Source organism: Pongo pygmaeus, chromosome 5, assembly GCF_028885625.2.
Source record: "Pongo pygmaeus isolate AG05252 chromosome 5, NHGRI_mPonPyg2-v2.0_pri, whole genome shotgun sequence".
Lineage (NCBI taxonomy): Eukaryota > Metazoa > Chordata > Mammalia > Primates > Hominidae > Pongo > Pongo pygmaeus.
Window position 1 is genome coordinate 53377822 of NC_072378.2, and position 13717 is coordinate 53391538.

Sequence of the window (13717 nt, forward strand, 5' to 3'; positions counted from 1 at the left end):
ATTGTTCTCTAGAGCTTCCAGGGGAATGTGGGCCTCACAACTTGACTTCAGACTTCTGGCCTTCAGAATTTCTATTGTTTCAAGCCACGTTGTTTGTAGGAATCTGTGACAGAAGCCACAAGAAAACAGTACAAACTTCTACTCCCCCCGCTACCAACGGATTCTTTTGAAACAAATTCCAGACAGCATATCATTTCTTCTGTACATACTACATTTATCTCTAGAAAGGAAGAACTACCTGTTGAAACATAATCACACTATTCTCTTATCATATTAAAATTCTATAATTCCTTAGTTTCATCAAAGCTTCAGCATTCTAGTTCATGTAAGTGTCCCATACCCGTACTCACAGCACAGGAGAGCAGACACAGTGGCCCTCAGGTGTTATTAGAGGCTCAATGGGGCTCTGAGGAGGGCACAGAGGACAGCCCAATGCTCCTGAGAAGCAATGGGGTAGACTTAATTGTGACCACTGGGAAGGAGCTTGCCAGGCAGGGCTAGCAAATGCACCCAGGCAGGAAGGCAAGAGGCCCCACCATGCTCAGAGGGTTGATGGGGCTGAAGATCAGGGAGTGAGGATGGGTGTGAGGATGCATTTTATATGCAGTCAGGACTCACTGAAGAATTCTGTGATATTCAGATTTGCATTTCAGAAGAACTACTCTGGTTGTAAGTAGGGAAGAGACTAGAGCAAAGTGAAGCTGCAGGTAGGAAGCCTGTGTGTCTGTCTGCTCTCTCACCCACCTCTGCCAACTGTGGGGAAGCTCCCTCTAAGAGGAGAACTCAAATTGCAGAAGCCCAGGTGTCCTAGGGGAGATTAACATTGTAGGCCCAGTAGGGGCTGAAACTAGAAAGCACTCCTAATCTAAGCACTCTGGCACAATGACACACCAGGGAAAAATAATTTTGCATATAGTTATTTGTATGTAATTCACATATACCATCTGTATCTTGGCAGCCCAGGCCTGAGTGGCACTGAGGGAAGTGAGGGAAGGTTCATGCCTGGGATCCCACAGAGCCTTAAGGAGCAGAGTGAGGATGAGCCAGGAGCACACGCATCGTAAGGGACAACAGGGTGGCCTGAGAGCAGAGGATGGGTCTGTTTGCTCTTCAATATTTCCTCACCTCTTAGAAAACTGAGGAATCCACAGCAGACAGAATCATTGTTTTGAAAATGCAGGAGAAAGAACGCTTTTACCAGAAATAAAATGACAGTCCAGGAAAAGAAGAAAATGTCTTTATGCCATTACCCAGAATGGTAACTCTTCTCCTGTGCATACCTGAAAATGTCAGAAGCGCATTTCTACATTGACATTTTAATAGATTGTATGACAAATGTTACAGGATAATTCTTGCTGAAAGTCAAACCATATAACCTACATTTCCCATTTTTACTAAATTTTTAATTTCAAGAAAGAGACAGGTTAGGAGATTAGAAATCTGAATTCATATCAGATCTTAATGAAAAGGCTTAAATTTTAACTAAGTTGGCAAATAGGAGTTTTTATTATTTAATTAGCATATAATTGGAAAGGGTTCATTAGCTTTACAACAGGCACAATCAACACTTAAGTAAAGCACTTCATTGTTGCAAAACTTTAGAATATTAGTCTTGCATGTTCTTGGCCTCCATGGCTGCTTTATTAAAACCTGAAAATCTTTCTGGCTTCTTCTAAAGCTTTTGCATCTGCGGGAGGCTTCCTTGGGCTGCCAGGCTGTAGAAACTTCTTCACCATGGGCAGGTTGCTGATTCTGGTTTTCAGGGCCTGTAATTCACAAAGCACAGCCTCAGAGTGAAGCCAAGGTCTGCCACCACCATTAATACCACCCAGGGAATCTGACCCCTCCTGCCAAAGACCAAGCGAGTCCCCTCCATCAGCACCAGCATGGAGGCAGAAACAGACACCCAGTGAGAAATGAAGATAAGAGGAAGAACATGTAGCTCACTTTATTTTCCCCAAAGATGTCTTAAAGTTTTAATCAGTTCAGTCATCCCTATCTTTCTCCTTACATATTAATCCTGTAGATTAGTGACTCTTGTATAAGACAAGAAAAAATAATGTGCCCTTGAGATATCAACACAGGTCAGTCTCTAAGCCGAAGTGAAAATATGGAGAAATGAGTTGGAAAGGAAAATGTTATAGAAAATATTAAAGTCAAACCATGGGACTACCTTTTCTCAGTGAGAGATACAGGGTTGGGGGCAGTGTGTTGGGTGTGCTGTGCACAGAGGAACACAATTATCTGACAGCTCCTGCTGGCCACCATGGCCAGAGCCTAAGGAAGGAACCAGATGAAAAGGGCCCTGCTTAGACCAATTCAGTGCGGGAACACAAGGACAGTCCTGGGATAAAGGGAATCACAGAACTCAGGAACAGACCACAGAGGAATGGGGGAGGAAGGAAGATGCTGGGCCCTGGGTCCTTCCCATGATAAAAGGCAAAATACTTTTCATGGGGTAGCATGCACCACAAATTTCCTTTCCAGAACAAGAGTCTTTTCATGCCTCAAAATTGGAGTCTGGAAGCTCATTTTGGAGACCTGGGGGTAGTGAAGGCCTGAAAAAGGCTGGGGTCAGAACATGGCCAGTCCAAGGGCCCAGATACTAGATCCCAAGATGGGACATGTGGGGCTGCCTCTCTGAGGGCTGTGAAATGGGTCACCTTCAGCAGAGGGAAGCTGGAGATAAGGCTGGAGTCAAGCTCTTCCACATAGTAGAGAAGTTCCACCAGGCTAATGTCAGCCCGGCTCAGCTTGTTGCCAACAAGGTAGTCTTGTCCATGGCTCTGTAACACCTGGAGAATTTGAGGAATCAGATCACGAACACATGCGCACCCAGGCTGGGACCCCTGCTTCTCCCTGAGTGTTTCCAGCCTGACATTCCCACCTGTGTTGCCTAACTGGATGGTGTGAAGGTCCAGGCCTTTGTTTTTGTTCCCTGATTGAGTGAGGGAGCAAGAATGTGGCTCTGCTCACCCCTCGGTTGGAGCTCAGGCTCCCATTTTCTCTTCTCATTCCACATCACTGTGGCATCCACACCATCCACCTGCTTGCATTTTCCACATGGGCCAGGGGTTTAGCACCTGCTACTTCATGTTCTGTCTGCCCCAGGCCCTACAGCGTGTAGCCTTGACATTCAGGATGTGGCTCTACAATCTGCTCTCTCCCTCTCCAATCTCCCTTGGGCAGAGACTCCACCTTCATGACAGCACTCTTCCTCCAGGAGTAGACTATTTCAGAGTCTTCATTTCTCCATATGTTACATAGACTCAACAGCAACCTCTAGTGTGATTCAGAGCCTTCAGCCCACGTTCTACTTAAAAACATAAAATTTTGTTGAATAGAGAATTCTATATTGGGGTCTAGTAAATTGAAATTTTGCTGGAAAATTATAACTTGGGTATAAGTGGTATCATTGTTCCTCCAAGTCTATCTTCATAAAATGACTTGTCTGCTTTCCTCATTTCCTGCTCTATCTCCCTGGGATCTGAAGTAAACCTGGGTTGTTATATATAAAGTTTCAGTGACGCAAAAAGAATAGCACTTGAATATAAAATTTTCTTTTTAATTCTCAGCAAGGCAAGGTACTTCTGTATAGAAGGGTATACAGTTGGAACAATGGTGAGCGCACACTTGGACAAAGGAGGGGAAGGGTTTCTTATCCCTGAGGCACGTGGCCCATGCTGCTGTGTCTTTCCCCCTGGGCTGTGTCGTTCCCCTATTGGCTAGGGTTAGACCGCACAGGCTAAACGAATTCTGATTGGCTAATTTAAAGAGAATGACGGGGTGAGTGCTTTGGCGGGAGTCAAGGCAGAGCAGGTAGCCGGTAATCGGAATGAGTTAGGAGGAGCAGGTAATCGGAATGAGTTAGGGTACAGCAGGTAATCCGAATGGGTCAGGGTGGAGCAGGTGTTCGGAATGAGTTAGGGTGGAGCAGGTGATCGGAATGAGTCAGGGTGGAGTAGGTAATCGAAAAAGATTGCTTTACGAGGTAGTTAAGTTTAAAAGTAGAAGACAAAGAATTGAATATACTGACATATTAATTCTTTGAAAAGAAATTTAGAACTCATATCTAACAGGGTGAACTTGAATTCATCATCTTTCTTGCAATATCGGCTCTGACTCCTAAACTGCTCTGTTATAATCTGCAAGCTGAAGTGTCTAGGAGGGAACTGCACTGACGTCTGCAACTTACTTTAAAATGAGTTTTAAAAAATCTTCCTCTCCACCCCACTGTCACTATCCTTTTAAGAAATATCCATCTCTGAAACACTACAATATTCTCTGGTTGGGAAATTGGTCTCCTGTCTTCCTACACATGGTGCCAGAATAGTTTCTAATGGATGGCTTTCATCATGTTCGTCTTCAGACAAAGCCTGTGTTCCACAGACTCAACAGCAACCTCTAGTGTGGTTCAGAGCCTTCCACAGCTCATGTTCTACTTATGAACATAAAATTGTTGAATAGAGAATTCTATACTGGGGTCTAGTAAATTGAAATTTTGCTGGAAAATTATAACTTGGGAATAAGTGGTATCACTGTTCCTCTAAGTCAATTTTCATAAAATGCCTTGAGAGTCAGAGAGCTGAATTGGTGTTCAGGAAGTCTCACTGAAAGTGAAGGTCAGTGCCCCAGGAATGCCCAGCCACTATTTTTCTACTGGCCTCTAAACTCAGTGCCCCAAAATGCTGAACAGCTTCACCTACTTTTTCGAAGGCAGGGAAATAGCGACTTTTTGTTTTCTCTTTGATCAAGGCAATCTTGGCATCTTTTTCCTCAGGTCGACATAAGGGCAGAAGAAGGATCATTTCATTCAAATCTGCCATACCTTCTGCATACATATCAATTCTGAAAGACAAAAACAGCCAAAGCACCAAATGCCTCTTGCCTTAGATTTTGTAGGTTTATAAAAACCTAAGAGAATAGAGGGTCAGATGGTGGCAAAGTAATTCATCTCTAGTGGGTACCTTTTATATTCTAGTCATTATTCTCTGATTTTTGCATGTATGTTGACATTTCCTTCTTTCTTTTTTTTTTTTTTTTGAGATGGAGTTTCCCTCATTCTCCCAAGCCAGAGTAAAGTTACACAATCTTGGCTCACTGCAACCTTTGCCTCCAGGGTTCAAGTGATTCTCCTGCCTCAGCCTCCAGAGTAGCTGGGATTATAGATGCCTGCCAATACGGCCAGATAATTTTTGTACTTTTAGTAGAGATAGGGTTTCACCATGTTGGCCAGGCTGGTCTCGAACTCCTGACCTCACATGATCCACCCGCCTTGGCCTCCCAAAGTGCTAGGATTACAGGCATGAGCCACCATGCCTGGTTGCCATTTATTTCTTAAAACAACTTATTGAGGTAGATATATCTCTAAAATCTTTGTTATGCACATGACCAAATACAGGTACGAAGAGCATCGGTGACCTGTCTACAGTCACAGTCATGAGAGAAATTGGTGGAATCACTGTCAGTACCCACTGATGCTGCACCAGGATTTATCATCTCTATTGTGGTTTGTTCTGTGCATAAACTTTGTGTGAGTCAAATGGCCAAAGACCTGCCTCCTAAGTAATCCCAACAGAGTCCCTGGCACAGCCATCTTAGTCATGTTCCTTTTCCTGTCTCATCATTTTACATCTCCCAGGCCCACTTCTATGCCCAATATTGGCAGTTTTTCCAATTACTCCCATGAAACAATTCTACAGCACTCTCCATGTGCTATTGCCTGACTCTAGCCACGGGTGCCTTACTTGAGACCCCACCTAAAAGATCCCCTTCCTTGGTGAAATTCTTTACACAGTTACAACCAGGACATATTTTAGGAGACCTTTTTTTCTTTTGTGTTTAACTGGGCTTTCCACAGTACTTTTTAAAACAATAGTTTCATTGATGTATAGTCACATATTATAGCTGTCACCCATTAAATTATACTATTCAGTCACTTTTAGTACATTTACAGAATTCTGCAAATATCATCACACTCTAATTCTAGAATATTTTTATCACCCTGATAAGGACATCTGTACCCATTGAGTATTCATTTTCCCCAAACCCCAAACCCTTTAGCTTCAGGCAACCACTAGTCTACTTGCTGCCTCTATGGGTTTGAATATTCTAGACATTTCATACACACAATCCTACAATATGTGGCCTTCTGTGTCTAATTTCTTTTATGTAACATGTCTTTAAGGAGCAACTTTCTTGTAGCATGCATCAGTACTTCATTTCTTTTCATGACTAAATATTGTTCCATTGCATGGCTAAGGCACACTTTGTTCCTCCATTTATTGGTTGATGGATATTTGGGTTGTTTCTACTTTTTGAATACCATGAAAATTGCTGTTATTTGCACTGTACGTTTATGTACAAGATTTGGTGTGGAAGTATTTTGATTCTTTTGGTGTATACCTAGTAGAGGAATTGCTGGGTCATTGGTAACTCTACACTAAACTTTTTGAAGAACTGCCAACAGTTTCACATAGGATGTTATTTAGAATCAGGCAGCCCAATTGCAACAGTGAGGAGACCCCATGGCTTTGCTGGTATTCGATAAATCTAGCTGCTTCAGCCTTGAATCAATGTTTCAAGGTAACCCCAGAGTTCTGGGTGCCAGCCTCTACTAGCTCTGCTCAAGTTGACCAGTCCATATAATTGGCTGGTAACTTGGGTTCCTGGTCATCATTCTTGGAATTACTGGGACCTGAGATTCAGCTTCTTTGCAGTCTTCCCTCCCCAGGCCTTCATCTACAGACTCTCAAACATTCTATGCCTGTCCTAAGCTGTTGGCTGGAGTCCAGCCTCTGAAGGCCTCAGCACCTGGAATCATGATTCCCCATCCTCCTGAGTTCATGGTTCATCAGTGTCTGGAAACCTCTGTCAGAGTGCTGGATCCATGGATTGCATCCTCTTCTAGAATCACCCTCGCCTGAACCCTCCCCATGTTCACTGTTCCCTCATCTCCATGGGACTCAGCAATACCGGACCTCAGTATACACACCCAAGGCCCAGCCTGGTCCTGGTCATGATGCCCTGCCATGGTCCCACTCACTCAAGGAAGAACCTAAATCACTCTGTGTTCTCTGTGGGTGGAAGAACAGAAAATGTACCGTACAGGGCTCTCTCCTTTATGTCTTTTCCATAGAGGTTGTATTTGCTGGCAATGTAGTTGAGAATGGCTCTGGTCTGTACCAGCTTCATCTCATCAATCTCAACCATTGGTACTTGCTGGAACATCAAACTCCCATCTTTAGAAAGAAGGGAAAAAAAGGAGCATGAAATTTCTATGAATCCCACCATTTCAGGAAGAAAAATGATGGTTGAAATGACTGAGGTTATAAAATGAAAAAGAAATTATTGCCTGTTAACCTCCAAAATGAAGTAGTATTTTGATTTTAGCTGCCTGTATTTCTTTTTCTGACCTGATTCCTTTTACCTTTTAGCCTGTTATTTCATTTATGTTTTTATTTCCCATCCAGGTACACAGTAGGTCCCTTGTATTTTTCTTGGGTTGATTTATCTTCATGATATTTACGAAAAAGCTGAGACAGTTTACAACGGGAGTGCCAGAGAGATGTCATTTAAAACGAGAACTTCCCAGGGTAAGTCTCATGGTGTTCATGGCCTTTAAAGTAGGTTCTGAGACACGATTTTATGTAGAGGTCCCTTTCTGTGTTCTTCCAAGCCTACAATATTACTACAGTATGACCTTATCACATGACCCAAGAAAGAAAACAACTCAAGGTAATGGCCACATCTATTTCCATTCTTTTCGTCTTATTCATGTTCTTGTGTGTCCTTGGGTGGGGAAGGCTGTGTGGGATCCTGAGCTGATGACACAGCTCATTCACGGTGCCCCAAGCATGAAAACAAGGAAAGGGCATTCTCAGGGCACTGGGGATTGTTCCTCTAGCAAACTGGCCTTTTAGCCTGGAGAGAGTTGCCAGACCTGTTCAGGGAGCCACATCCCTTCCACTTTAACCACTTTCTCCCTCTCCACCACCACAACTACCACCCTACACACACATAGGCATCGCCTGGTGTTAAAATCTTCAACTGTGGCCCGTCGCGGTGGCTCACGCCTGTAATCCCAGCACTTTGGGAGGCCGAAGCGGGCGGATCACGAGGTCAGGAGATTGAGACCATCCTGGCTAACACAGTGAAACCCCGTCTCTACTAAAAATACAAAAAAAAAAAAAAAAAAAAAAAAAAAAACTAGCCTGATGTGGTGTCGGGCGCCTGTAGTCCCAGCTACTTGGGAGGCTGAGGCAGGAGAATGGCATGAACGCGGGAGGCAGAGCTTGCAGTAAGCCGAGATCGCGCCACTGTACTCCAGCCTGGGCGACACAGCGAGACTCCGTCTCAAAAAAAAAAAAAAAAAAATCAATCTTCAACTCTACCTTCTCTACTAGATACCCTCATCAGAGGCACTTAGAGACTTGATCTTACCATTTCTTAACTTTTCCAAATCTTCTGGAGATTCTATAAATTTCTCTTCAAACTGGAAGCAGAAACAGTAAATGGTTCTTGTTAGTTCATTCCATAGCATTACAGACTTGTGACCTTGAATGGCCCCCATCTGGTACATAATTTGGATAACATAAGATTTCTGAGTTTGGCAGGGGACACAGAAGAAGCTGGTCATGGCCGCTTGGAAATTTAGATTAGATCCCTCAAGAAACAGGCATGGGTCAGACCATGCTCATGCTCATGGGTCTGACCATGGGTCAGAACTGCTCAATCTTCTTTTTTACTTTTTTTTTTTTATTTTTTTTTTGAGACAGAGTCTTACTTTGTTGCCCAGGCTTAAGTACAGCGGTGTGATCACGGCTCATTGCAGCCTTGATCTACCAGGCCCAAGTGACCCTCCTACCTCAGCCACCTGAGTAGCTGGGACTATAGGCATGCACCATCACATCCTGCTAATTTTTTATTTCTATTTTGTAGTGCTGGGGTCTCGCTGTGTTGCCTAGACTCATCTTGAACTCGTGGGCTCAAGCAATCCTCCCCCATTGGCCTCCCAAAGTGCTGGGATTAACGGTGTGCCACTGCTCCTGGCCTGGTCCGTCTTTTAGTTCACTTCACCTCTCCACGATCTCACAAATGTCCATGATTAAGGAGGGAACGTCACTGGAGAAAAGGCACATGAGCTGCAGAGCTGATGTCTGGGTGACAGTGAAACAGGGTATTCATTTTTACAAAGAAAACAACCTGGAATGGCAGTGTGAGGATTTCTTCTGTGCTTATTTCCTCATAGGTTTGAGAAAGGGTGAGGCTAAAGTCCCAAGCCCTCGTGAAGCAATGGAGAAAGTGCCGTCCAGAGGGTCAGGTCCACACGGCGCTGAGAGGCTGAAGGGATGCGCTAGAAGTTCCCTTCACAGGACGCCACCTCACCTGAAACCATCCTTTTCTGCTGACACCCGAGGGACAAGATCTTCTGAGATTTTCCCATTACTTACTCTGGAGGAAAACCCTCAGGCAGTTACTGAGGGACTCTGGTCTGGACTGGGAAGTGTTTTTCTCAGTGACACCTCTAGAGGGCAGCACTTAGCGGAGTCCCACAGACACCTCCCAGCGTCTCCTGCTCAAACACTGGGAGGATGGCCTGGTAACACTGGGGAATGCTTGGGTGTTCTAGAAGCCCCCACCCCTGATTTTAACCACGTGTTTTCTTATCTGAGTCCTCGTAGACATGTATGTAGTCTGCCTTAGGGCAGGAATTGTGTCTACCTTGTTTACTGCCAATCTTCAGGACAGAACCTAGCACTTAAAAGGTGCATAACAAAATAACCACTGACTGAATATACTCAGTCTTTAACAGGCAGTTTGTTACAATCCACTCCCTCCCTGACCTCATTGTGGTTTATAGTTTATGTTTAATGACATTTAGTTTCCATGTACTTAGCATTTTACTGTATAAATTTCTCATATATATAAAAAATACACATAAAATACAACAGTCCTCTTTGTTTCAATCATCTAGCTGCAATAATCACCAACCCAAGCCAGTCTTTCATTTGTATGCCCAGCTTCTCTCCTCCTCTGTCATAATATGAAACAAATCTGAGGTATCATATTATCTCATCCTAAATACTTCAGTGTGTATCTCTGAAACATAACAGAAACATTATGCCTAACATCACAAAATCACACTAAAAAATTTAACAATAATTCTTTAATATTATCTAATATTCAATCAATATTCAGGTTCCTAATTGTTATGTGTCATAAGTTCTATTTTATAGTTTGTTTAAATCCTAATGCAAATAAGGTCCACTCATTGTGATTAGTTGATGATTCTTTTCAAAATATATTTTAATTATTCATGCGTTATTTTTCATGTGCTCTTTGATGGACAGATGTTTAAAATTTCATTGGGTAAAACTTGTCCATTTTTAAAAAAATAACTGGGGATGTTTTTATTTGAGGCCAAAATATTCACAGGTCATCTAGTATGGAAGTCTCTTGGTTTATTAAAATATTTTGATACAATCAATTAGGTCCAACTTAAGATGACCTAACTCAGAACATACCTCCACTCCAGCTGCAGCCAAGAGCCACCGGATGGGCTCCATTCTGCCCCGTCCATTGAAGTAGTGAAGCTTGGGCTTCCCTGCCATGGTAACAGTCTCTTGGTTTCTCTAAAATGAATGAATGAACGCATGAATGGATGAATGAATAAGTCTGGAGAAGCAAAATGCATGCTAGTATATGTATGTTTGAACAACAGGATTGTCTTCCTTCTTCATAGCAGGATTGTTTCCACCTGTGAATTCTGTTTGCACTAGACAGATCCAACACCAAGGTGACTTCACAGGGTCCCTCTGAGATTCTGAGGCTTTCCTGTGCAAGACGTTTGTTTTCATTTATTTATTTTTATGTTGGTAATTATTCCAGGCACTACTGACTTGCATTATGTTCCAACCTACTTGGTGACTTCATGTGCCTTATAAAAACTATATGTTCTATTGATATATCTAGTTCTCCCCTCAAGACTTCCCAAATTATAGAGCTAGAAGGCATTTAGCTAGCCCTTCCTCCAGGTTTGTAATGAATACGTTGAACCCCAAAGAAAGTATGTGCAATTTGCCAACTAGCTAGTTAGTGTCAAAGTCTGGATTAGAACCTAGGTCATCTGACATTCAGACTAGTTTCTTCCTGTTATGCCTTATTACTGAATATTTACAGCCTGCAGAAGTTACCATTTTTGTGTCCCCCACCCCTCAAACTGTGAGCTCCTGGGAAGCAGAGAAGTTGTCATAGTCTTTAAGCACAATGTAGTGCATTGCTCAAAGTTCAGTCGGTGCTTCATAGGATATAACATGGCTAGATATCTCAAGAGCAATTTTTTTTTTTTTTTTTGCCATTTGCCTCATAGGGCTTGCTGTTTTAGAATACAGTAGTATAGAGTAATTAAAAAACAAACTAGGGCTGGGCATGGTGGCTCATACTTATAATTCCAACACTTCGGAGGGTTGAGGAGGGAAGATTGCTTGAGCTCAGGAGTTCAGGACTGGCCTGGGCAATTAAATAAAGTCTCTATTAAAGAAAAAATTAGCCAGGATTGGTGTTCCACACCTGTAGTCCCACATACTCAGGAGGCTGAGGCAGGAAGATCACTTGAGCCCAAGATGTTAAGGCTGCAGTGAAACATGGTCGCACCACTGCATTCCAGCCTGGGTGACAGAATGAGACTGTCTCAAAACAAACAAACAAAAAGCATGAAAAAAACCAAGCTAGGATTATGGCAATAAAATAACCAATCCTAATGATGAAACCCACCAATCTGCTGTTTAAAAAGAATTATCAAAGCAACCAAACTCTCCCACATAGTAGAAACATCATGACTACACACAAAAAATTTTTTTAATTGGATAAGTGCTTTGGCAGGGTAGCCCAGGGTAATATTTCATTTGGCAAATAGAAAGAACTTGCATATAGAAGGAATGTGCATGTTCTGTTGGACAGGGAATATAACAGCTTAAGAGGGGGTTATTATTATTCTTAGATCTACTTGCCTACTACCCTAAAAGTCCTATATATTTAGATTCACTTGCAATTTTGAGACTTTAAACCCTGCTCGCACTTTGGTCCCAGATACTTTGAACAAGGAGGAGGAGGAGGAAGAAGAAGCAGAAGAGGAAAAAGAGGGAGAGGAAGAAGAAAGAGGGCAAAGAGAACAAAGAGGAGGGAAGAAGGAGAAGAAGAAGGAAAAATAGCATGCTACTTGGTGCTCAATCATAAAGTCACTTATATGAGCAATAAACTAATCTGTGTAAAATCAATGATGGAAGTGTAAATTTAGATCCTGATTGTCAAGCATTGATGATTGGTTTCCCATTTGGAAGTGCCAGCTCTAGAGGAATACAACCATCCAGATGTATTTTCTTTTCATTGATCAAGTGGTGCCCCCAAATATGTGACTCTGCCAACTTTAAATCTAGTACAATTGTGTGTTGACTCCTGTATGAATCACATGAATACATGTTTTTAATAAACAGCTTTACCATAAGCAAGCTTCGGCATGTGGCCTGGCACCGATGTGGTTGTATTTTCACATTGCTCACAATGATACCACTCTTACTTTTCTCATATCATCAAATTCTTTACCCTTGTTTTCTAAATTGTTGAATATTATTTTTCTTTACCGACCTGTCCTTCAGGAACTAACAAACAATGCTTAAATTGTCTCCTAAGCACACAGAAAAACAGCAAGAACATAAAGTACTCACACAAACTAACACATTTAAATTTGTTTTTCTTAGTGAAGTAGACATGAGAATATTTATGAAGATGTTTAAGGTCAATACTAACCTGATTAAAGTCCAGCTGGTCTCCGCTCAGCTTCTCAAGGCCGCCTCCTGATGTATATGTTAGCTGTTTTAACACTATGACAACTCCTGCCTTCTGAAGGGGGTGGAGTGTAGTTGGGAGCGGCCACTCCCACACCACTTTAGTCTCCAGAGTTCCATGCTCTGCTAGGAAGAAAATGACAGCAATTAATTTCAAGGCTATCCATAAATGCACAAAAAGATTTCATATCTATTTGGCTGCCTCAGAAGGTCACTGGGGACCGGTATCCTGTGAACACTGCTTAAGGAGGATCTTGTGAAATAGGCTGCAGATTTATGACGATGAGAAAACATTGTGGGGAGGAGGAAAGTGTCATAGGAGAGTCATAGGAGATGTCAGGGAAGGGGACTTGATAAAGAGCATAGGGAGATTGCCTTCTAAATTTGTTTAAAAAGACTAAATTACAAATAATGTCACAAAGTTTTATAGGCCCAAAGAATCTGGCTGAGTTGTCCTTGCCCTGGGCAGACAAAAGACCTCAGCTGCATTCCCTGAGGTCGTTTGCAGATATTTCTCCGTGACTTACGAGTTAGCCTTTCTCCCTAGCCCAAGGCTCTGCATGCTGTTTCTTCCATTTGGAGCACTCTTTTCTCCCCTGCTCCCAGGCATCCTGTGCTTCCTCTATCACATCACTCTTTCTACATTCCGTGCATCGTGTCTGCTTTCCCCCTGTTGACTGTGAGCTCCTTGAGGCAGGGCCTCAAGTCCTGGTGGTTAACCAAGTCCCCATGGCTAACCACAGTGCCTGGCATGTAGAAAGGGCTTAATACATGTATGTGTAATTTCTACTTTTCTAAAGGAAATTGTCAGACATACATAAATCTAGAAAGAACACTACGAAGCTTTGATGTACCCATCACCTTGCTTCAAA

The 13717-nt window shown here is 42.6% G+C and overlaps 1 protein-coding gene across 3 annotated transcripts; it reads right to left on the minus strand.

The window, feature by feature from the left end:
• Positions 1-1476: 1476 nt before the first annotated feature.
• On the minus strand, positions 1477-12956 carry LOC129038957 (glutathione S-transferase A3). Of its 3 annotated transcripts, XM_054492506.2 has the most exons (7): positions 12808-12956; positions 10527-10634; positions 8443-8494; positions 7109-7241; positions 4707-4848; positions 2664-2795; positions 1477-1766 (listed from the first exon to the last, which is right to left on the minus strand). In XM_054492506.2, exons 2-7 carry the CDS (start codon positions 10611-10613, stop codon positions 1644-1646), a joined length of 669 nt encoding a protein of 222 aa, XP_054348481.2. In that variant the 5' UTR covers positions 10614-10634; positions 12808-12956; the 3' UTR covers positions 1477-1643. The 3 variants fall into 3 exon arrangements, with proteins under 3 accessions (XP_054348481.2, XP_054348483.2, XP_054348482.2); XM_054492508.2 differs by lacking the exons at positions 7109-7241; positions 8443-8494; XM_054492507.2 differs by lacking the exons at positions 8443-8494; positions 12808-12956 and having other exon boundaries at positions 10527-10630.
• Positions 12957-13717: the final 761 nt, after the last annotated feature.